At 43.3% G+C, this 22,942-nt stretch overlaps 1 protein-coding gene across 1 annotated transcript in view; it reads left to right on the plus strand.

Annotated features, from left to right (window-relative positions):
• Positions 1-22,942, plus strand: part of STARD13 (StAR related lipid transfer domain containing 13) — a 187,225-nt gene that overhangs the window by 146,616 nt on the left and 17,667 nt on the right. Inside the window, exons 4-7 of the mRNA XM_035002914.1 lie at positions 13,787-14,036; positions 14,889-16,282; positions 17,397-17,567; positions 18,798-18,957. Coding sequence (XP_034858805.1) covers positions 13,787-14,036; positions 14,889-16,282; positions 17,397-17,567; positions 18,798-18,957 — 1,975 coding nt within the window. The remainder of the gene's footprint in view (positions 1-13,786; positions 14,037-14,888; positions 16,283-17,396; positions 17,568-18,797; positions 18,958-22,942) is intronic.

The raw sequence follows: 22,942 nt of genomic DNA on the forward strand, positions 1-22,942 counted from the left end.
GCTTTTTCTGCATCTATTGAGAGGATCATATGATTCTTGTTCTTTCTTTTGTTAATGTATTGTATCACGTTGATTGATTTGCGGATGTTGAACCAACCTTGCAGCCCAGGGATAAATCCCACTTGGTCATGGTGAATAATCCTTTTAAAGTACTGTTGGATCCTATTGGCTAGTATTTTGGTGAGAATTTTTGCATCCATGTTCATTAGGGATATTGGTCTGTAATTCTGCTTTTTGATGGGGTCTTTGTCTGGTTTGTGGATCAAGGTAATGCTGGCCTCATAAAATGAGTTTGGAAGTTTTCCTTCCATTTCTATTTTTGGAACAGTTTCAGAAGAATAGGTATTAATTCTTCTTGAAATGTTTGGTAGAATTCCCCTGGGAAGCCATCTGGCCCTGGGCTTTTGTTTTTTGGGAGATTTTTGATGACTGCTTCAATTTCCTTAGTGGTTATAGGTCTGTTCAGGTTTTCTATTTCTTCCTGGTTCAGTTTTGGTAGTTGATACATCTCTAGGAATGCATCCATTTCTTCCAGGTTATCTAATTTGCTGGCATAGAGTTGCTCATAATATGTTCTTATAATTGTTTGTATTTCTTTGGTGTTGGTTGTGATCTCTCCTCTTTCATTCATGATTTTGTTGATTTGGGTCCTTTCTCTTTTCTTTTTGATAAGTCTGGCCAGGGGTTTATCAATCTTGTTAATTCTTTCAAAGAACCAGCTCCTAGTTTCGTTGATCTGTTCTACTGTTCTTTTGGTTTCTATTTCATTGATTTCTGCTCTGATCTTTATTATTTCTCTTCTCCTGCTAGGTTTAGGCTTTATTTGCTGTTCTTTCTCGAGCTCCTTTAGGTGGAGGGTTAGGTTGTGTACTTGAGACCTTTCTTGTTTCTTGAGAAAGGCTTGTATTGCTATATACTTTCCTCTTAGGACTGCCTTTGCTGCATCCCAAAGATTTTGAATAGTTGTGTTTTCATTTTCATTGGTTTCCATGAATTTTTTTAATTCTTCTTTAATTTCCTGGTTGATCCATTCATTCTTCAGTAGGATGCTCTTTAACCTCCATGTTTTTGAGTTCTTTCCGACTTTCCTCTTGTGATTGAGTTCTAGTTTCAAAGCATTGTGGTCTGAAAATAGGCAGGGAATGATCCCAATCTTTTGGTACCGGTTGAGACCTGATTTATGACCTAGGATGTGATCTATTCTGGAGAATGTTCCATGGGCACTAGAGAAGAATGTGTATTCCGTTGCTTTGGGATGGAATGTTCTGAATATGTCTGTGAAGTCCATTTGGTCCAGTGTGTCATTTAAAGTCTTTATTTCCTTGTTGATCTTTTGCTTAGACGATCTGTCCATTTCAGTGAGGGGGGTGTTAAAGTCCCCCACTATTATTGTATTGTTGTCAATGTGTTTCTTTGCTTTTGTTATCAATTGCCTTATATAATTGGCTGCTCCCATGTTAGGGGCATAGATATTTACAATTGTTAGATCTTCTTGTTGGATAGACCCTTTAAGTAGGATATAATGTCCTTCCTCATCTCTTATTACAGTCTTTGGTTTAAAATCTAATTTGTCTGATAGAAGGATTGCCACCCCAGCTTTCTTTTGGTGTCCATTAGCATGGTAAATGGTTTTCCACCCCCTCACTTTCAATCTGGGGGTGTCTTTGGGTCTAAAATGAGTCTTTTGCAGACAGCATATCGATGGGTCTTGTTTTTTAATCCAATCTGATAGCCTGTGTCTTTTGATTGGGGCATTTAGCCCATTTACATTCAGGGTAACTATTGAAAGATAGGAATTTAGTGTCATTGCATTGCCTGTAAGGTGACTGTTACTGTATATTGTCTGTGTTCCTTTCTGGTCTGTGTTGCTTTTAGGCTCTCTCTTTGCTTAGAGGACCCCTTTCAAGATTTCTTGTAGGGCTGGTTTCGTGTTTGCATATTCCTTTAGTTTTTGTTTGTCCTGGAAGCTTTTTATCTCTCCTTCTATTTTCAATGACAACCTAGCTGGATATAGTATTCTTGGCTGCATATTTTTCTCATTTAGTGCTCTGAATATATCCTGCCAGTCCTTTCTGGCCTGCCAGGTCTCTGTGGATAGGTCTGTTGCCAATCTAATGTTTCTACCATTGTAGGTTACATATCTCTTCTCCCGAGCTGCTTTCAGGCTTTTCTCTTTGTCTCTGAGACTCCGTAAGTTTTACTATTAGATGTCAGGGTGTTGACCTATTTTTATTGATTTTGAGAGGGGTTCTCTGTGCTTCTTGGATTTTGATGCCTGTTTCCTTCCCCAAATTAGGGAAGTTCTCTGCTATAATTTGCTCCATTATACCTTCTGCCCCTCTCTCTCTCTTTCTTCTTCTTCTGGGATCCCAATTATTCTAATGTGGTTTCATCTTATGGTATCACTCATTGCTCAAATTCTGCCCTCATGATCCAGTAGTTGTTTATCTCTCTTTTTCTCAGCTTCTTTATTTTCCATCATTTGGTCTTCTAAATCACTGATTCTCTCTTCTGCCTCATTTAGCCTAGCAGTTAGCGCCCCCATATTTGATTGCACCTCATTAATAGCCTTTTTGATTTCTACTTGGTTAGATTTTAGTTCTTTTACTTCTCCAGAAAGGGTTTCTCTTATATCTTCCATGCTTTTTTCAAGCCCAGCTAGTATCTTTAAAGTGATGATTCTGAACTCTAGATCTGACATCGTACTAATGTCCGTATTGAGTAGGTCCCTGGCAGTCGGTACTACCTCTTGTTCTTTTTGTTGAGGTGATTTTTTCCGTCTTGTCATTTTGTGCAGAGGAGAATAGATTAATGAGAGAACAAAATGCTAGCAGGGTAACAACGTCCCCAGAAAATATACTCTAAACAAATCAGAAAAGACCTGAAGCAGTGGGAAAAGAAAGGGAAAGAGAGAAAAAAGAAAAAGGGAAAGATAAAAACAAAAACAGAACAAAACAAAACAAAACAAAAAAAACAGAATGTGATCAAATATGATCAGGCTGGTATATAGATCAGTGCCACACACTAGATTTGGGGTGTATTTTGTTCTGTTAGAAGAAAGTGCCTCCCAAAATTTTAAAGAAAGAAAAACTTATATATATACAAAAATAAGGGTTGATATGATGAAGGGATGGAATATGACTGTAAAGATGGGAATTATAAAAAATTTTATAAAAGGAATTGATAAGAAGTTGTTTGAAAAAAGAAAGAAGAGGATTTAAGAAAAGGGAAAAAAAGGGAGAGAATGTGATCATGCAGGGGAGTAGAAAAAAACCATACACTAGAGATTTAGGGTATATTTTGATCTGTTAGAAGAAACTATCTCAAAATTTTAAAGAGAGAACATCTTATATATATATATATGCCAAAAATATGGGTAACTACTATGAAGGGATAGAATATGACTCTAAAAATGAAAAATAAAAATGTTTTTTAAAAAAGGGATTGATAAGATGTTGGTTGAAAAAGGGAAAAAGAAAAATTAAAAAAAAAAAAGACAGTTAAAAAAAAATAACTTTGAAAGGCTAAAGAATCATGGTAAAAAAGCCATGAATTCTATGTGCAGTATTCCCCTAGTGCTGGAGTTCTGCCGTTCTCATTGATCGGTAAACTTGGTCTTGGCTGGCTGTTCTTCTCGCTGATCTTCTGGGGAGGGGTCTGTTGCCGTGGTTCCCAAATGTCTTTGCCGGAGGCAGAATTGCCCTGCCCTTGCTGTGTCTGGACTAAGTAATCTGCTCGGGTCTGCTCTCGGGCGCTTTTGTTCCCTGCAAGCTTTCCGTACAGCTTTGGAGGCCAGTAGTGAAAATGGTGGCCTCCCAATCTCCGCCCCAGAGGAGCCGAGAACTCGGGGCCCCGCTCCTCAGTGAGCCCCCAGAGAAAAGCTGTCAGTCACTCCCGTCTCCCCGGTCTCTGGCCGCACTCCGTGCTCACCCGGCCTGTGACCAAGCGTTTCTATCTCTGGCACCCGACCCTGGGTGGAGTCTCCAAACCCAGCAGATCCCTGCGGTGCACTCCCGCACGGCTCCTCCCGTGAGGAGGGAGGAAGGTGAGTCTCCCCGGATCTGCCGCTTGTTGGGTCCCTGCTGGAGGAGCAGTGGCCCAACTCTGCCGCGGATCACAGTTTATGGCCACCCCGAGCTGAGAGCCCGCGCCTGGGCTCCGTCTCTGCAGCCGGCTTCCCGCTCCGATTCCTGGGAGCTCTGCCGCACTCAGGCACCCCCCGGTCTTCCTGTGACCCTGAGGGTCCTGAGACCACACTGTCCCACGAGGGTTCCACCCCCCGCTTAGCCACTGGAGCAAGGTCCCTCAGCGGAGCCGACTTCTAAAAGTTCCGATTTTATGCTCTGCTGCTCTATCACTTGCCAGAAGCAGCAAACGGAGGCCCCTCCCCCACCGTCTATCCTCCCGAATATCGCCTCGGATTCACTTCTCCGCACGTCCTACCTTCCAGAAAGTGTTCGCTTTTCTGTTCAGAGAGTTGCTACTCTTCTTTTCTTCGATCTTCTGTTGAGTTAGTAGGTGTTCAGAATGGTTTGATCCCTATCCAGCTGAATTCCTGAGAGGAGACGAAATCCAGGTCTCCTACTCCTCCGCCATCTTGCTCCTAAGCCTGCTGTAGTTTTGACCAGAGTGTTTGCATAAAGATATAACATGTCTTCTTTATGGTCATCTTTTAGAAGTTTCTTTAGTTGTAAATATCCACTCCATATCAGACTCACGGCGATTCGTAGATTAAGAGGATGCAGAGACAAACCCCTGGGTCCATGCCAAATGTCTTCTGCTTCGTCCTTTTCAATGGCATTTCATTTCCAAGTACGCTTGAAGATGTGCTCATCCTCGGGCAGGATCATTTCATAATGGGTTTGAGGGGGTGACAGAGAGTGTAGCAACAAGATGCTGAGCCTGCCTCCTCCTCACCCTTCCTGCCCACGTGCATTTTTCTCTAGTCACAAGGAATTTCATTCCATTTTAAGAGTCACTATGCTCCCTCCCTGTTCCAGGACTCGCATGTGCTATTCTGTCTGTATGAATGAGACTGGAGAGTTCGGTTCTGAAGTAAAGCTGAACTTTATTGAGCTCTTACTGTTTTCTAGGAGCTACGTTATGTACTGACCATGCGTGATCTCATTTAATCCACTGAGGTAGGGATTCTCTGTTTCCTAGAGAAGGGAAGTAAAACTTGAGCATGTTGTCATTTGTTCATGATCTTTCAGCTGGCGGCAGAGCCGGGTTTAAAACTCAGGCATGCCTAACTCCAAAACCCAGGCTCATAGCCACCACTGTGCTGAAAGACCTCTCTCTCTCACTGAATTGATCCTTTTAGGAAATTCAGAATTAAGATCATTAACTACTTTTTTCATTTCGCCTCTCCAGTATGTAACAAGTCAAGCCTCAGTGTATTTTGAAGAAGCAGAGAAAACATCTTTTAGTCAAAAGAAAGTGCTCTTTATCCTGGTCTACACAGAGAAATCATTAAATCCAATGGATTTTAACTCACTCCTGAGTAACCTAATCTTTAAAAATAACCTTAACTTGAATTTCTGTACTAAAATAGAACCCAAAGGGGGTGGAGGGAGCAAATGAATTTTGGTTGACCTCACCTTAAAAACAATTTGGGATTTGAGTTAGAAACCAAAAGATTTAAGCTAATGAGGCAAAACAGTGAAAAACAATATCCAGAGAAATATTAAAATATGAGCAATTTGTCTAGGCCGAAGACAAATTAAAAATGTGGGAATAAATGTCCCAGCAGCTGCCTGGCTGAATAGACCCCTTGAGAAGCATATATACTATTTGAAGCATGAGGGTCAGATGTTGTTTTGGTTGTAACACATGGTTCTTATTAAAACTAACACAGCCACGCCTGTGAGTCTAGAGCGTGGCTGGTCTGTACGGCTTCTTATACAGATCTGTGGCTACAGTGTATTACAGAAGACAAAAGCTAATGACATGATTTGTCTTCAACCAAGCAGAGTGATTGGATTCTCACCCTATCACCAGCTTTTCAGAAACCCGTATGTGAGATGGGCCCAAATGCCATTTGTGGGGCTCCTTATGGGTTACCTTCACAAAAGCTCCTCTGTGAATTGGTCACTTCAGTCTTTCTGACATTCTTAATTTATTCCTGATGTTGGATGTAGTGGTACACACCCAGACAGCCCCTGCTTAGCTAGAGGCCTCAAAGTGCATGCACCCGAATAAAATACTGCTTTTCACTTTGTAAATTGAGAAGACATGGCCTGAATTTTCAAATAAATAATTTCAACATGTGGTCTCCACCGCCCTGTGGATCTCAGTAATGATCCGCATCCCGGGGCTGTGGTCGAAGCAATTATGCAGGAGACCCTGTGTGGGGGCATGCATTCCTGTCATCTGTCCCTTTCACAAGTCATAGGCTCATCCTTTATTTTACTGCAAAAAAAAAAAATTACAAAAAATAAATACAGACTAGGAATAGGCCAAGTGTTTCAAATATAGAAAGTGAAACTTGAGGAAAGCACCCTGTAACACTGCAATCATTCCGAAATTTGTTTGGAAGAAAAAAAAAGATCAGCAGCATTTCCTCTAGGTACGTCCCCATTTTAGGCAATCCAAGAAATAAAAATATAATCCTCATCTCTCATCTGCAGAGGCCCAGACATGCGTAATTCTGCAGAAGGTCATCCCCACATTGCCTAACTGTCCAGAGCCACAATCTTTCTTTCGCCGTTTGGGGCCTCTGCAGGGGCTGCGTGTGCTGGCTTCGCTGGGGGGGGGGGGGGGGGGGGGGGGGGCAACAAACACTCACACGGAGCATGTCAGACCCTGTTCCTCATCACGGACTCCATGTCACAGACGCAGAGGTAGTAACTTGCTCAAAGCCACGCAGAAATAGGCAGGGTTTGACCTCAGATATTTGGGCACCAGACTGCCCCTCTTTGCCTTTCAAAGAATTCAGAAACTACTGGAGTCTGAGTGAGCTCCTGGTGCTTGGCCTGAGACAGTTTCCCCAGCAATATATACGGTTATATGTTTTTATTGTTGTTTTTAGAAGAGGGGTATCTCTTGCCATCTGTACAGAGGGCCACAATTTATTTAATGTCTTCGTGGGAATGTATCTCTGGATCTCTCTCAGTGAATCTCATTGCTCTGCTTGGCATTTCCTTCCCGTTTGATTTTTTTTTTTTTAATTCTGAAGAGTATGGTGGGTTCACCCAAGAGAGAAAAACAAGCCCACAAATAGATGAGGATAGTGAAGCCTCCTTCATACTTAGTTAGGCATGCACTTTTCTTGTGCATCAAATGCTCCTTGTAAAGCCCCAAGAAAAATGAAATCACACCTGCCTTCCCCCATCAAGATAGTACCACAAGATTTTCTCTTTGCAGAAGAGAAACGCTGTTCTTCAGAGATTCAAGGTAACTTTTCCTGTCTCTGGGAGAGTCAGGTAGAGAAGAGCATTCTCAATCTTGGCCACACACCTCACCAAAAGACTTACTAAAACCCAGCCAAGAGGCATTCCAGCAGTGCCCCCCCCCCCCAGCCCCGTGCAGCACTGCAAATGGTACATTCCAGCTTCTGAACAGGTGCACTTAGCCACTCAGCTCCAGTTAACTCTAATGGAAGATATACTTCTAAATTTCTGTGTAACTGTGGATTAGCTGCCTCTTGCAGCTGTGGACTTGTGTGGGCTCCTGTTTCCAGTGTAAAGACATGGCCAAATTCCATCAGGAAAAAAAAATTCTTTTGCAGTGTCTGGTTGGCGTTTGTCTCTGAGGAATATATAATTTCAACTAAGAATGTTCTCATTTTTTAGAAGAAGCCAAATATCAGCACTCCATCTAAAATTAAAAACTCCAAAGTACAGGCAGACCTACTTGTTCTCTGAAAAGTGTTTCCTCTGCATTATTAACTACACGGTTCACCCTTGCTTCATGATGACTTTAAAATCCCCCAATTATGGTGAGTGTTTATGTGGTATGACTTCTATTCAAAGTTAAAGTCAGAGGCCGAAGACTCCAGTAAAGCTATCTGTTAAATGAGGAAAGAGAAGGACACGTGGGCGCACAAGACTCTTCCCTAAGATTTCCCAAGAGAGAAAGAATGGTTTCAAAAGGTTCTGGTTAAAGTTATGGTTTTAATAAAGCTCTTTGAAATCACAACCAAAGGTGGAAAGCAACCCAGAAACCATGACTAATAGCCACCTTGCAGGCAGCCTCTCCTGGCCTGGACGCCTGTCAGCATTTCAGGGGAGCTGCAGGGCTGCCCAGGGGCCCGCTCTCTGTTCCACTCCACCCACTGCACCTTTCACACAAGCCCCCGTCACTCCCACCAAATTAGACACCTCTCTGCAGCTCCAAACTGCAGGGTTAAATGAGAGAAAAATTACATCTTATTCCAGCATTCACTTACCTGGAGAGTATTACAGTCTTGAATTGAAGATAATTGCATGGGAATATCCTGGAACCGTAGGATCTTTGAGTTGGAAGGGATGTTCTGTCATCTCCTCCAGCCTCTTGTCCGCCACAGGATTTACTTCCGAGAGCATCGCTCATAGGTCGCTCAGCCTCAGTTTGTAAGCATCCAGACAGGATGAGTTCACTGCATTGCAAGGCAATTTATTTTATTTCTAATTACTAGAAGTCTTCCAAATAATAAGCTAAAAGCTGATTTGATGTAAACTTGCCGATTGGATTCTAGCTGTTTCCTCTGAAGAAGCACCAAAATATAGATTTCACTTTTCGTACGGCAACCCTTCAGCTCTAACCTCTAGATTGGGCGTCGGCAAACCACTGTTCCTGTTTTTGTAAAGAAAGTGATAGTTGTATTAGAACAAAGCCGTGATCGTTCTTCTGGCTATAACAGCAGAGTTGAGTGGTGTGGCAGAAACCGCGTGCCCCAGAAACCTGTAATATTTACTATCCGACCCTTTACAGAAAGTTTTCTGACCTCTGCTCAATCTAGAACAAAGTTTCTCAGACTGTCCACACTGAGTGACTTGGGGTTCTGTTTGTTTTATTTTTAATTTCCAGCCTGCCACTAAGATTTTTTTTTGTAAAATTCAGTACAAATGAATTATTAGAAATATGAAATGAAAAAAATTATAGAAAATATAAGCCTCATTGTTTTATTATTAGCCTCAACTAACACAAAAGTTGCATTCCAATGAATATAATCAAACCAAATATAATGGGAAATAGAAGAGTTCATGAAAACTGTTCACAATTTTATTAAAAGTGTATGTATAGGCAATTAATATGAAGAATCATTATACCCATAGCCTTTTTGTTGTTCGGCTGTCATAACCAAACAAAAAGTTTACTTTGACATAGCAGTTTCCCATATTAAATGCCTATTCACACACTTTGTTCAAATGCTAGGACTATGAGTATTCATGACAGCGAGTTTCCTGTTTGTTACCTAATTTAGGCTGGATTGCCAACAACACTATACTCACGGGGAAGAATGTATATCTAGAATGTTTCTTTGTTTTAATACTAGTCATCATAAAGAAACCAGTCTCACAGAGTATATTGACTACAATTAAAGAAGAGGTTTTAAAGTAATTTTTAAAAGCTTAAGATATTCCTTTTTACCTTCTATTCAAAATGAAGTAAGTGAAGCTGTATTTTCAAAACTCATCTTCAGTCCTTCATCACAAGCCAATTCCCATGGTTATCTTTCTGTGAAACATTAGATCCTGTACATGATATACTTTGTGTTATGATAGATGAACTAATCTTGAAATATCACATGTTGCAATATTTGTGTGACACCCAAACTTGTCTCTACCCTGTTCAGTAAGACCGAGCCCCTGCTCATTAATTTGGAGAACACAGCCTTGCTAAATGGTGACAAACTATTTTAATGCTTACTCCTAAGGTCTGTACCTATCTCATTGAAGATTGCTAAGTCTGGGGACTGGCAGCCCCTTGACCACACTTTGAATAGCACTGCTATAGAATTTCTCATTTCTAAACCAAGCTCTTAGTTCTTTCAATCATCGTGCACAGGAAGTTGTGGTTCCTAGATCCTTGGCCATCCTGATTACTGTTCTCTAGAAATACAGGAAAATCCTTTCCATGTGCCTCTTAAAATGTGTTTCTGATGTATGTGACCAGTGCAAAACACAGTGGGGCTGCAACCTTTAGAGTCTTGAGATCCATGCTTCTGGTCAGGCATCCTAAAGTTGGTGTCTCGGTCTGATAACCACATTACATGGTTAACTCACATTAAGCTGAAATCTACTACAACTCTCAAAGCTATGAATAGGAACTGCAGTTAATAGATTAAACTAAATCTATTCCATCCTGCACGCTCTATAGTTGATTTTTGAAGTTAGGGTCCTTATATTTCACTTTACAAAAATTTCATCTTATTAACAGGCCATCCTTCAATTCTGTTAAGATCATTATACATCTCAATATCACCAGTATCTAACAGCAATAATTAGCTTTATCTTGCCCTTTAAGGCTTATGTGGCATTTTCTTTTTTTTTTTTTTAAAGCTTTTATTTATTTATCTGAGAGAGAGAATGAGACAGAGAGAGCATGAGAGGGTCAGAGGGAGAAGCAGACTCCCTGCCGAGCAGGGAGCCCGATGTGGGACTCGATCCCGGGACTCCAGGATCACGACCTGAGCCGAAGGCAGTCACTTAACCAACTGAGCCACCCAGGCGCCCTTATGTGGCATTTTCACATTTAATCTCTTTTGGTTGTGTGGACAAATAATGCTAGATGTGAATTATTATCATTCCCATTTACAGCTGAGAAAATTGACTCTCAAAAAGGGTACCTTGTTCAAGATCACTTAGTGAATTACCTTGTGCCATATTCATACTTTGAAAACATGAGTTCTCCTGGCTTATTCAAGTTATTCTTAAAATGGACATAACTTTGAAGCATCCTTCAGACATCTCTCCTTTAGTTGCATTCAGCCTTTTGATCACACTCTTTGGTGTGAGCTACTCAACCAGTTACCAACAAAACTCTCTGTAGTATCAAACACAATTAGCCATCTTGGCCACAACAATATCATGAGGACCTCTTGTCAGTTCTTTTGATAGAAGTGTCTGGATTTCCATGGTCTACTAAACTGTTGAGATGGGAAATTAAAGTTTGTTTGGTGTGTCCTTTTCTCATAAATACATCTGACTCCTAGAGATTTCCATTTTGCATTTCTAAATAATCAAACTATTTGTTTTTAGCCTCAAAAAATTTATCAAACGGGGCGCCTGGGTGGCTCAGTCGTTGAGCGTCTGCCTTCAGCTCAGGTCATGATCTCAGGGTCCTGGGATGGAGCCCCACATCACGCTCCATGCTCCACGGGAAGCCTGCTTCTCCTTCCCCCACTCCCCTTGCTTGTGTTCCCTCTCTTGCTGTGTCTCTCTCTGTCAAATAAATAAAATCTTTAAAAAAAAAAAACTATCAAACAGTGAAATCTCAATATCTCTTAATCAGTACACTCCCACAATTATTACTGGAGAATCTGCTTTATGTATGATAGTCTGCTGGGCCCTGATGTATTAAAAAAAAAAAAAAAAACTTTAGTGCAGTGTGATTTTCATATGGTGGATCACGACCCATTGGTGGGTTGTGAAATCAGTTGGGTGGGTAAGAAACAATATTTTTTAAAAATGAAACAGACTAAACTAGATTATAAAATATCAGAGTACAAACAAGGATAATTATTATAGCATTAGCTTGTTTGTTTTTTTATTGTAATATATATGTGCCTTAAGCTGTGATGGAAAATTTTTTATTGTATGTCACTATCAATAGCTTGAAAGATCCTGCACTGGCAAAAAAAAAAAAAAAAAAAACCAGAATCATGTCACAGCCCTTGGGACATACTATGATAATTATATGCACAAGGTGCAAAAGGAGAATGGGTGTTTTTTTTCTTTTTTCTTTGTTTTGTTTGGGTTTTTGTTTTTTTTTTATTGCTTTGGTTTTAATTTGTTTGTTTTGGTTCAAAAGACCTAAATACTGCAAAATTTCCCTGAGCTGTTGGCCTTTTTTTCCAGGAGTTTGCCACTGTTTCAAATGACTTGGTTGGGTTGTAAACACCTGCCTGTTGCTCAAAGCTAGTACAATAAGCTCTTAGAGTCTAGCAGATAGGGACAGACTTTCCAGTCCCAGTCCACAGTGCCCAGCTCAGCATCTTTTCTTGACCAAAATAAAGGAATCCGTATCCAACTAGTATGTGGTTTGCTGACATCAGGGACCGAGCTTGGTCTAGCTTGAGAGAGAATTCTTTGGAGTCCACACTAAACATCATAGTTTCAATCTAAAATATCTACCTTTTCTTTAAAAGTATATCCTTTTCTGGCCTTCTCAAAAAGTATTTGCTGAAAGGGGCCTTTCAGAATGATAATGTAATATCAACTCCTTTTCACTACCTTCCTGAAATGTGATACGAAAATCCAGTGAGCTCAAGCTTCAACCTATTATGGTGCCTGATATATAAACAGCCCTCAAATGTCATGTCTTGTTGTATCAATCACAGGGAAAGAGAAACTGAAAATGCTACAAAGTGTAACTTTGATTCATCATCCTAGAATCTTTCCTTTTTTCCACTTGTACCAAGTGCATCTTTTTTTTTTTTTAAAGATTTTATTTATTTATTTGAGACAGAGAGAATGAGAGAGAGAGCACATGAAAGGGGGGAGGGTCAGAGGGAGAAGCAGGCTCCCTGCTCAGCAGGGAGCCCGATGCAGGACTCGATCCCGGGACTCCAGGATCATGACCCGAGCCGAAGGCAGTCGCTTAACCAACTGAGCCACCCAGGTGCCCCCAAGTGCATCTTTTTAAACTCTTTTGCCAAAGCTTTATATAACTTTTTTTCTAACTCAAAGCTAATTTCCCAGTGGGATCCCAAAGCTGTGTAATTCTCCATTAGTACCTTAGTTTATTTTTACTTTCTTCCACCTTCTACCGTACATGAATGTTTGAATTTGTCACTTAGTCCCACCCGTATGAACCTAGATTTTCAAGAAATAAGCGAGAATGGGGAGATGCCAATATTTATTGACTGAACATCTGTTTACTTTTCTTTGAGACCAGAATATATTAAAAATTAAGGGGAGTTAAAGTGGGCATTAGATATGTAAAAAGATAGGTAAGCAATCTTCTTAGATAGGCAACAAATAGATAAGCATTTGAGTCAACACTGGAAAATAACAGTGAGGGCCTACTAAATGCATTATTTCATTTAACTCCCGCAGCAAACCTATGAGGCAGGGCCTGTTTGTAGTCCCATTTCATGAGTAATAGAAACCTACTTAGGAGAGAGTAAGCAATTTGCAAACAACCATCAAAGCTCTTAACTGGAGCTACCAGAATTTGGAACCAGGTCTTAGAACCAGATGCCAAAGTAAAAAAAAATAAACTTGATTCAAATAACAAACAAACAAAAATATGGAGCAGTTACTATGTGCTTGGCGTTGGGGAGGATATAAATACGAATAAGACCCCGAAATACAAGCCCTTCTCTTGATGAGCTTACCTCTAGGGATTGACAGTGGATACGAGTGGCGTGAGCTTAAGTTATCATTAGAATAAATGCTACAACAAAGATCTAATCCAAATGGTACAGAGTTCGGAGGAGAAAGTGGTCATTGCCTTGGAGCCAGAGAGCAGAGTGCAGTGAACTTGAGAGACACAACTGAAATGAGGCAAGAATAGTACATGGCAGGCAGGTTGAAAGGGCTTTGAATGCCATGCTGAAGACTTCTAGGAAGGCCAAGGGAAGCTGAAGGCTTTGAAGCTGGAAAATGACATGATCGTGTTTGGATTACACTGTGGAAAGCTGTTTAGATGCGGAAGACACTGCTGACAAGGATTCTAGCCAGGCTTTTACTGTAGTAGACCCAGACAGAGGTGCCAAGGGCCTACACAAAGGGAATGGGAATGAAGATATGAATGAGGGAACAGATCTGGAAGTCATTTCGGGATTGGGTCTGGGTAATATGCATGACGAGGAGGGGGAAGAAGACGATGAATCCATTCACCTTGGAAGGAGATTATTTTTTGCCCTAGGCCAAGGTCTGTCCTGGGCCGTAAGGATTTGCAAAGATCAATGAGGCCGTCTCTGGCCACAGGGAGCCCAGACTGGCATCTCTCAGGGGATTCATACTCAGGCAGCACCCAGACAGGTCAGAGAAATGTGTGAGGTACAGAGTGGGAGACAGGGCAGAGCAGTGCGGGCTGCAGCAGCCCAGAGATGCATGTCCTGCCAAAAGGCATTTCGATGCACAGTTGATTAAAAACAAGAAGGCTGGCCAAGCAGAGCAGCCTGGATTGGACTCTCCTCAACTAGTGATGTCTAGAATGGCTCCCAAGTTTCTACTTAGAGGAATTCAGTAGGTAATTTTGCCATTAATTTGTACAGGGGAATACACAGTAAGAATCAGGTTTGGGAGACTAAAATAAGGAGTGTTAGCTTTGAGACAGATTGATGCTCAGGTTCAGAAGAGGGAAGCTGGAAATAGGGTCCTGGGGCTCAGTGAAGAGGTTTCAGGAAAGAAGTAAGTGCCTTTTATGGCAGGATTAAGTTTCTGAACAAGGGAGCTGCAGGTGTTTTATATTTAGATGTCTAGTCAGATGGTAATTACACCTCTTTGTAATCAGTCAAGGAAAACTTAGGAAGGAAGGATTCAGAAACTCTATGAAAACTGAAAGGAAGAAAGCTTGGCAGGTTGAGAAGAGATCCTCTAGCCATGAGGGAGGAGAGGGAGGAGAGGGAGGAGGGCCTACGGGACAAGGAAAGATGGCGGAAGGACAGAGGGCCGGCCAGAGGGAACGCGTGGAAGGGAGGAAGGAAGGGGGGGGGGTACCTCGCCTCGCATTCACCCGGTTTCCCACTGCATCCGAGCTGCCTGGAAATGAGCATTATCTTTAATTTTTTTCAGGGTGACGACTCAGATGAGGAAGATCTCTGCATCAGCAACAAATGGACTTTCCAAAGAACCAGCCGCCGGTGGTCTCGCGTGGATGACCTGCACACACTGTTCCCCGGAGGAGACAGACATGGGTCGTCGGGAGACATTAGGATGAGAAACACCACGAGCAGTGAAAGCGTCCTCACCGACCTGAGCGAGCCCGAGGTCTGCTCCATTCACAGTGAAAGCAGCGGAGGGAGTGACGGCCGCAGCCGGCCAGGCAGCGGCCACGGCACCAGCCGGGCGCCCTTCGACTGCCCCGGCCAGCCCTGCCCCGACAGCCCGGTCATGCTGGACGCCACGTTCGTCAGCGGCGGCCTCCCGCAGTCCCCCAGAGACGCTCTCAGCTACCCAAAGAATGAGAAACCCACCAGGGCCAGAGCCAAGTCATTTTTGAAGCGCATGGAGACTCTCAGAGGGAAGGGGGCACACGGAAGGCCCAAGGGGCCGGGGCGGACCGGGGGCTTGGTGATCAGCGGGCCTGTGCTGCAGCAGGAGCCGGAGGCCTTCAAGGCCATGCAGTGCGTCCCCATACCGAACGGAGATCTCCGGAGCTCACCCCCCACTGCCTGCCCCAAAGGGCTCCTGAGCGCCAGCAAATGGAGCGGGGTGAGCAGCCAGTCGGAAAAGAGCAGCAGTGGCGTGAGCACGCCCAGCCTGAAGGAACGAAAATGCCAGGAGGCCAACAAGCGCGGGGGCATGTACTTGGAAGACCTGGACGTGCTGGCCGGGACAGCACTGCGGGATGCCGGCGACGGAAACCACACACACGAGTTCCATTCCCAGGAGAACTTGGTGGTGCACATCCCCAAGGATCACAAACCGGGAACGTTCCCCAAGGCGCTCTCTATCGAAAGCCTCTCGCCAACAGACAGTAGCAATGGGGTTAACTGGAGGACCGGCAGCATCTCCCTGGGCAGACAGCAGGGCCCCGGGGCCAGGGAGCCCAGGCTCATGGCGTCCTGCCACAGGGCAAGCAGAGTCAGTATCTACGACAACGTCCCGGGCTCCCATTTGTACGCCAGCACAGGAGACCTTTTGGACTTGGAGAAAGATGACCTCTTCCCCCATTTAGATGACATTCTGCACCATGTCAACGGGCTCCAAGAAGTAGTGGATGACTGGTCAAAAAATGTCTTGCCTGAACTGCAAACACATGACGCACTGGTTGGAGAACCCAGCTTATGCCCCTTCCCATCTCCTAATCAGATCACCTTAGACTTCGAAGGCAACTCTGTCTCGGAAGGTCGGACGACACCCAGTGACGTGGAAAGAGATGGAACATCTCTTAATGAGTCGGAGGCCACTGGGGTCCGAGAGAGGAGGGACTCCGGTGTAGGGGCCTCTCTGACCAGGCCAAACAGGTTGGTGGCATGATTTTCTGAAATGATTTTTAATCCATTTCCATAATAATTATGGTCTGTTTATCTAACGAACATTTACAGCGCACTTCCTAAGTGCCTGACACTGTCTGAAGTGATACATGTGGTTAGGAATTATTTGAACGGAAGTGTATCTTTTCTACAGATGTTATGGTGATTGAATCCATGTTAACTCACATTCATTCCTCTGAGTCTTTGTCCTTTAATTCAATCTTATGTTCACTCAAAAAACTGTTGTGAATGTATGTGCAAAGCACAGTGCTAGGCACCGTCCAGGATCACTGGAAATGGACGCTCCGTGCCCATGACCTTGTTGCCATATCAATTAAAACGTCCCCATCTCAATTTTTTTAACTTTTTTTTTTTAATCCTATGAGAAATTTCTGAGACCCAAGGTGTGTACTTCACAAGTTTATTTTGGCTTTAAACTGCCAATCACAAAGTACATAAAGCCGTTCTACAAAGACCACTTCAGAAGCACCCGTGAAAAATGGCCCCGAACGAGCTGAACTAGTGGAAACATAGCACTATACACAGTGCTGTGCTCTTGTTGAGGCAGAGACAGAGATGTCCCTTGGGGTTCGCTGACACGTCACCTCTTCAGGAGCCCTCCTTCCTCTGTGCCTGCCACCTTCAGGTTCCATGTCAACAGAAGGAGAATTTGAATGCAGACGGGATGGCAGTGCGAAAACGGTCTACGGGTCCAGAACATTCCAGATCCCACTCTCCATCTTGAGCTCTCTCTCTCTGCCTCTCTCTCTGTCTGTCTTTCTCTCTCTCTCTCTCTCTCTCTCTCTCGACACACACTCACACATACGCTGTCTCCGCTGCTTTCAACACTTTGGGAACAAACTTAGCAATAAACAAACAAAATGTATTAGGTCCCTTATTAAAACCTTCCCCGGATGTATCAGACTTGAAAACAACAGTTTTGTAGGTTTACTGTCTGCCGTGGTGTCTTCTGTTGCACTTGCTTTGTGATTTCTCTTGGCTCAGAAGCTCTGTTGATTAGCTCCTTAGAAATCAGTGACGTCGTGTGTTTTCCAATAACACGGCCACGTTGTGACTGGCTTCTCTGACGGTCTTTCTGGTAAAGGCGACTCCGATGGAACAGTTTCCAGCTCTCGCACCAGCCTCAGGCGTCCACCGCACCGCACATCAGCAACCAGACGGCCGGCCAGCTGAACCTGCTCCAGCGCTTCTCACTGCTTCGCCTCACGGCCATCATGGAGAAGTACTCCATGTCCAATAAACACGGCTGGACGTGGTGCGTAGCATGTCCGCTTAGGAGGGGATCGTTTGTTCTAGAGCTAAGTATGTGGTTGCAAAAGCCTCGGTAGTAAGGTTCTGACTTCTGAAGAAGCCACTCGTGGCCTTCGCTGCCGATGTCCTGAAAATCAGGCGGCAGCCCCTGCCGCCCCCTGCCCCCCTGTCCGCCTTCTGTGCTACCGCCCCTGGAAGCGGATGCAGCCCGCTGAGTTTTATCTGCAGCTCTCGGCTGGTTTCCAGGGAAAGCAGTCAGGTTCCAAGAAGGAAAAAAAAGACAAGGAAAGGGTGATGAATGTTGAACAGAGGCATTAAAAATAAACTGGCCAGAAAATAAATCTGGCAGTTTGCCGAGAAATAGCTGTCGCTTGTGCCTCCTGGCTCAATGCGGGGCTCACCACTTAGAGCACTGATTCATTCCAAGAGCATTTAATTCTTCAGGTGCGTTCCGGCTTTGGCTTCAGTGGCAAATAAAAACAGGAATATGCAGTAAACCTTTGTCATAAGGAATTGACAAAAGCATGTGTTGGAACCTAAATGTGGAGCTGTTTTAGACAAGCTGATAGATTTGAAAAAATATAAAATGGGTCATTAATTGTCCTATGTTATAAATTATGTATAGAGAAAAATCTCCCCCAACCCCAACTAAATTTCTTCTTCTTAGCGTTTTTAAATTTGTTTTGTTTCGTCTCATTGGGGACAAGTGTTTATCCCTTGAGAGGTGTGGCCGTCACGATTAAATTGCAAAGTTGTCCCCTTGACTTGAAAACAGAGCCATAAATCCGTTCCGCTAACGTAAATCGTGCTGTTTCTTTTTTTTTTTTTTTTTTAAGATTTTATTTATTCATTTGAGACACAGAGATATGAAGAGAGAGAGAGCATGAGCAGGGGGGAGACAGAGGGAGAGGGAGAAGCAGGCTCCCTGCTGAGCAGAAAGCCCGATGCGGGGCTCGATCCCAGGACCCTGGAATCATGACCTGAGCTGAAGGCAGACTCCTAACCATCTGAGCCACCCAGGCGCCCCCAATCGTGCTGTTTCATAGTCAGAGATCTAACATAGGCAAGGGGCACACATAGTACTTCCTGTCATGTGATTAAGAGAGATGTTGAATTTGCCCTGCGCCTGTTGGTTGTTCCAACAAAAGCTTGGCTTCCCTCTTGCTTGCTTTCACAGCCTCTCCCCACAGGCTGCCCCAGGAGGTTTGCATGACCTGGTTTCTGTGAATTCTAGGTCAGTTCCAAAGTTCATGAAGAGGATGAAAGTTCCTGATTACAAAGACAAGACTGTCTTTGGTGTTCCTCTCATAGTTCACGTCCAGAGAACGGGACAGCCCCTGCCTCAGAGTATTCAGCAAGCACTCAGATACCTGCGTAGCAACTGCCTCGATCAGGTACGGTTGTAAATCCCAAACATGGGCCTGCATTTATGGGCAACGCCAGACAAAGTCACATCTCAGTGTTGCCTATGACATGCCTCACTAAAAATAAAAGGCGTTGTGATCTTTACATGTCAGTGTTTAATTTGCCCAGGCTACATCTCGGTCAAGCTGCTTGAGGGTGTTCCCTCACTGGCAACTTGAATGACGTTCCGAGTGAAAATTCATGTTAATAGTTTGTGTGTTAATAGTCTGTACTGTGCTGTCAGATTTGCACTCCCTAGAAACTGGGAGTTATGCTTTACACTGCATTTCGTTTTTAAGTATTGCCCCACTGCCATCATTGATTTCATAGCATTCTTTCATCCCTGTTTTATTATTTTTTGAGAAAAGAATTAGGTTTTTATATCTCTCTTTTTTTAAAAAGATTTTATTTATTTATTTGAGAGAGAGAGAGCGAGCACAAATGGGAGGGGCAGAGGCCCAAGAGAGAATTTCATGCAGACTCTGCGTTGAGCGGGGAGCCCGATGTGGGGCTCGATCTCATGACCCTGAGGTCGTGATCTGAGCCAAAACCCAGAGTCCGACGCTTAACCGACTGTGCCACCCAGGAGCCTATTAATTCTTTTCTTTCTTTTTTTTTTGAGGCAGCACCATGACCAGGAAAACTTAAACCAAAGATAAATTTATTTACATCTTTTTAAAATGTGCAAGTGAACTACGCAAACAATATCCGCTAAATCAACTCTCCCTTCATCTTGTACATTAAAATCTCAAGCCAAACAAAATAGTCAGAGATCATTTTCTGTCTCCACGACTGTTTGGGGACCACCGTCATGGTGGCCCGTGACTGGACCCCGAGTGCCACCCATTCTGTAATTTACTAGGCCCAGCCTTCACTCCTCCAAATTAACACCCATTCATTCCTTAGACATTCTGCCCCTCAAAAAGCCATATGCCCACTTGATAAATTGCAGCCTTGAGTAGTGGGGGTATTTTTAGGCAAATATTCTACAGTGGCTTTTGTGCATCATATTCTCTAATGCCACATGAGTAATCCATGCCCACCTAAAATTACTTGCACTTTTTATTGATTCACCCTTGGCCTTGGGCTCAGTGAACAGGAATGAGCTGAGCTACGTGAACTCACAGACCCTGGCTACTGATGCTTGTATCTACCCCAATACTGAGATCGCATTTAGAATCAGGATGGTCTCTTGACAATTCAGACACCACTTTTCAATGGAGAATAGGAGTAACTTCATTTGATGCCATCTTTGATTGAACTGAATGTGTGATCCCTTTTTGCCTTCCCACTCCTAATCTAGAGAATACACAGGGATACATTTTCCCCATTTCTTCAGATGCCATAGTGGAGGGCAGGAGTGGTTGCTATTACTGTTGTGGTGGTGGGGACTATTTCGTTTTGAGAAATGGCCTTAGTAGCTTGCCTGTTATTTCTCAGAAAGAAGGTCAACAGACCACTTTCCTAAAACTATAGTCTTTAGCAGATGCCCCAACATTAACCTGTGAATAACATCCACATAGAGCAAACCAATGAATCCAGTTACTTAAGCATTATTTTTTGTTGTTGTTTTAGAGCTTTTACCAAAATTGCACATTAATCAAAGGTAGATGATCTATGGATATCTTACTGAGAAAACTTGTTGGAGAGGTGAACTTAGGTGAATATATGGAAATGCCCACTCTGATCTCTTTTACAACCCTAAAAGCATTGTAGTCATGCCCTTACGCATAGGACTTTGTGGCCTCAGTTGTACTTTTGTTGTTTTGTTAGTACAGACCCAAGATTGTGTTTTGTGGAGGGTAACGTTTTATTCAGACACGTGTTTTTCCAAGCTTCTCGATTTTCCTAAGGGTATATAAGACTCATCCCTCCTCTTGGCTAACCCTCTTAGAGTCTTTGGCTCTGCCTTTTACCAAGAACAAAAAATATTTTGTTCTAAACATTATAATGTGTGGCCAGCGAATGCTTATCAACAAAAGCTCTATTAAGAGAAAACAGTGTTTGTTCAGAAATACCTAAAGGAAATGCAGTCCATCTATGCCATTAGCTCAGTAGTGATAATGTTTCTCAAGGGCCCAGCATGTTTTAGGCATTGTCCTGGCTGTTTTACATTCACTGTCTCATTTAAGACCATACCCACCTTGGGTGGTGGTATTCCCCCAGGTCGCAATGGTACAGCCAACCCTTGCTTGAAAAGCTAACTCCAGAGTCCAGGTTTTTAAAAACTACACTCTACTGGTGATACCGTCTCTAGCATTGAGGGACACGTGGAGAAATGGCCCTAAAAACTCACTGATGAACCTACTATCAGGATTTTGTCGATAATGTTGACTCTTACATGAGGTGGGTGTCCTTGCTGTGATCATGGAAGAGTTTTTCTCTAGCCCCAACACCTGAAAGCATGGTGTTTCTTTCAGACAACTAGTCTGTTTCTTATATTAAGAACAACTGGATATGTTTTCCTCTCTATATTAGCTGCTTAGAAAGACTAGAGCCAAATATGTGTTCTTCCTGTGGTAAATATATGTAAATTTTTGGTATGAATTTTGTACATCATTCCTAGTTTCAGCTACTCTTTTTATCTTGATTTTCCTTTTGCTCAAATGTTCTTATCTATGATCTTTAATTGTATCTTATACATTTTATAGATCATTGAATTCTTTCTTGAACACAGTTGGGTGGAAATAAATGAATTGGAATATGGCTATTCTACTCACCACGTAGTGTTTAGTGTAGACTGGAAACCACTCAAGACCCCTGCAGATTCCGAATAATGGGTAGCGCCAGTAACACCACTGTTACTAGGTCCAGTCTCCTGTCCGAAGCAAAAGTCCTACAAATCGAGAGAAGGACAGTGGGCAACCAAAATCTCCCCAGTCCTGGCTCGCTGGCTTATTCTCAGTCTCCACATCAAGCCTGTCACAGGTTTTTTCAATCTGGAAGAATGCCTTACTGGAAAAACATGTGCTGGCAAAGCTTTGTAGGCAAAAGACTTATTTTCAAGGACATAAATATGGATTATAAATGTAACCAAAACGAATAAGGCAACCCTCTCTTGTATCGGTCAAAAGTAAGAATCTGTAAGATGTCCAGGGGACTTTCACCAGAGCCCATTACTCCCTTATGAAGCACTCCACATCTGTGGGGCTTCCCACCTGGGAAGTCACAGAGTGTGGGAAGCACACAGAGAACCCCCTCTGGTCCCTGTGAAAAGGAAGGTGGTAATAAGAAGAGAGCAAGGGAAAACGGGACAAACACAAGGAAGAATTAAAACCAGGCTCAAAAAGAAGACTGAATGAATGAAGTGAATGAAGTGAATGAAGTGAATGAATCAGTAAAGAAGGAGGGGACAAGAGCAAGAGGGAAGGAACATACATCACATTAGACTGTTCTTTCTTTGCCAGTAGCACCTCCTTGGAACTAAAAAGTTTCAGGTCTGCACAGGATCTTGAGATCTCATGCCCTGGGTCGTAGAAGACCAGAACATCCCAGAACACCTTTCCTCCAAACCACGCCGACTGGCCTCTGTGTTGCCTCCCTTTACACTGTGTCCTTGACCCACCATCCCAGACTCTCCCATGGGGCTTTGCCCTGATCTCAGGGGAGGAGGCTTCCTGCAATGAGCTGGCCCCCTTTTCCTCCTGCTAAGCGTTCACCTCCAACATAAGCATTCATCACTGACAGTTGAATGCAGCCCCACAGGGCCCTGAAACATGGCCAACGTTTGGCCTCCTACACTCCCCAAGTGCAGAACAGTTTATATATGATGAAACACAGTGTAGCTATTCTCCCCCTCGCAGCTGGCCCTAGCTGAAATAAGGAAGTTTAGCCCTCAATTATGAACCATTTGTATTCAGACATAGCCATGTGTGAGAGGAGCCTTGCTCTGTTGGCTGAGCTTTTATTTCTGCCCTAAATCAGCGGCGTACAGAGACGCAGGTGATGCTTGTCCTGACGAATATGGAGTCACGC

Source organism: Mirounga leonina, unplaced genomic scaffold (assembly GCF_011800145.1).
Source record: "Mirounga leonina isolate KUSES-001 unplaced genomic scaffold, KU_Mleo_1.0 Mir_127, whole genome shotgun sequence".
Taxonomy (NCBI): domain Eukaryota; kingdom Metazoa; phylum Chordata; class Mammalia; order Carnivora; family Phocidae; genus Mirounga; species Mirounga leonina.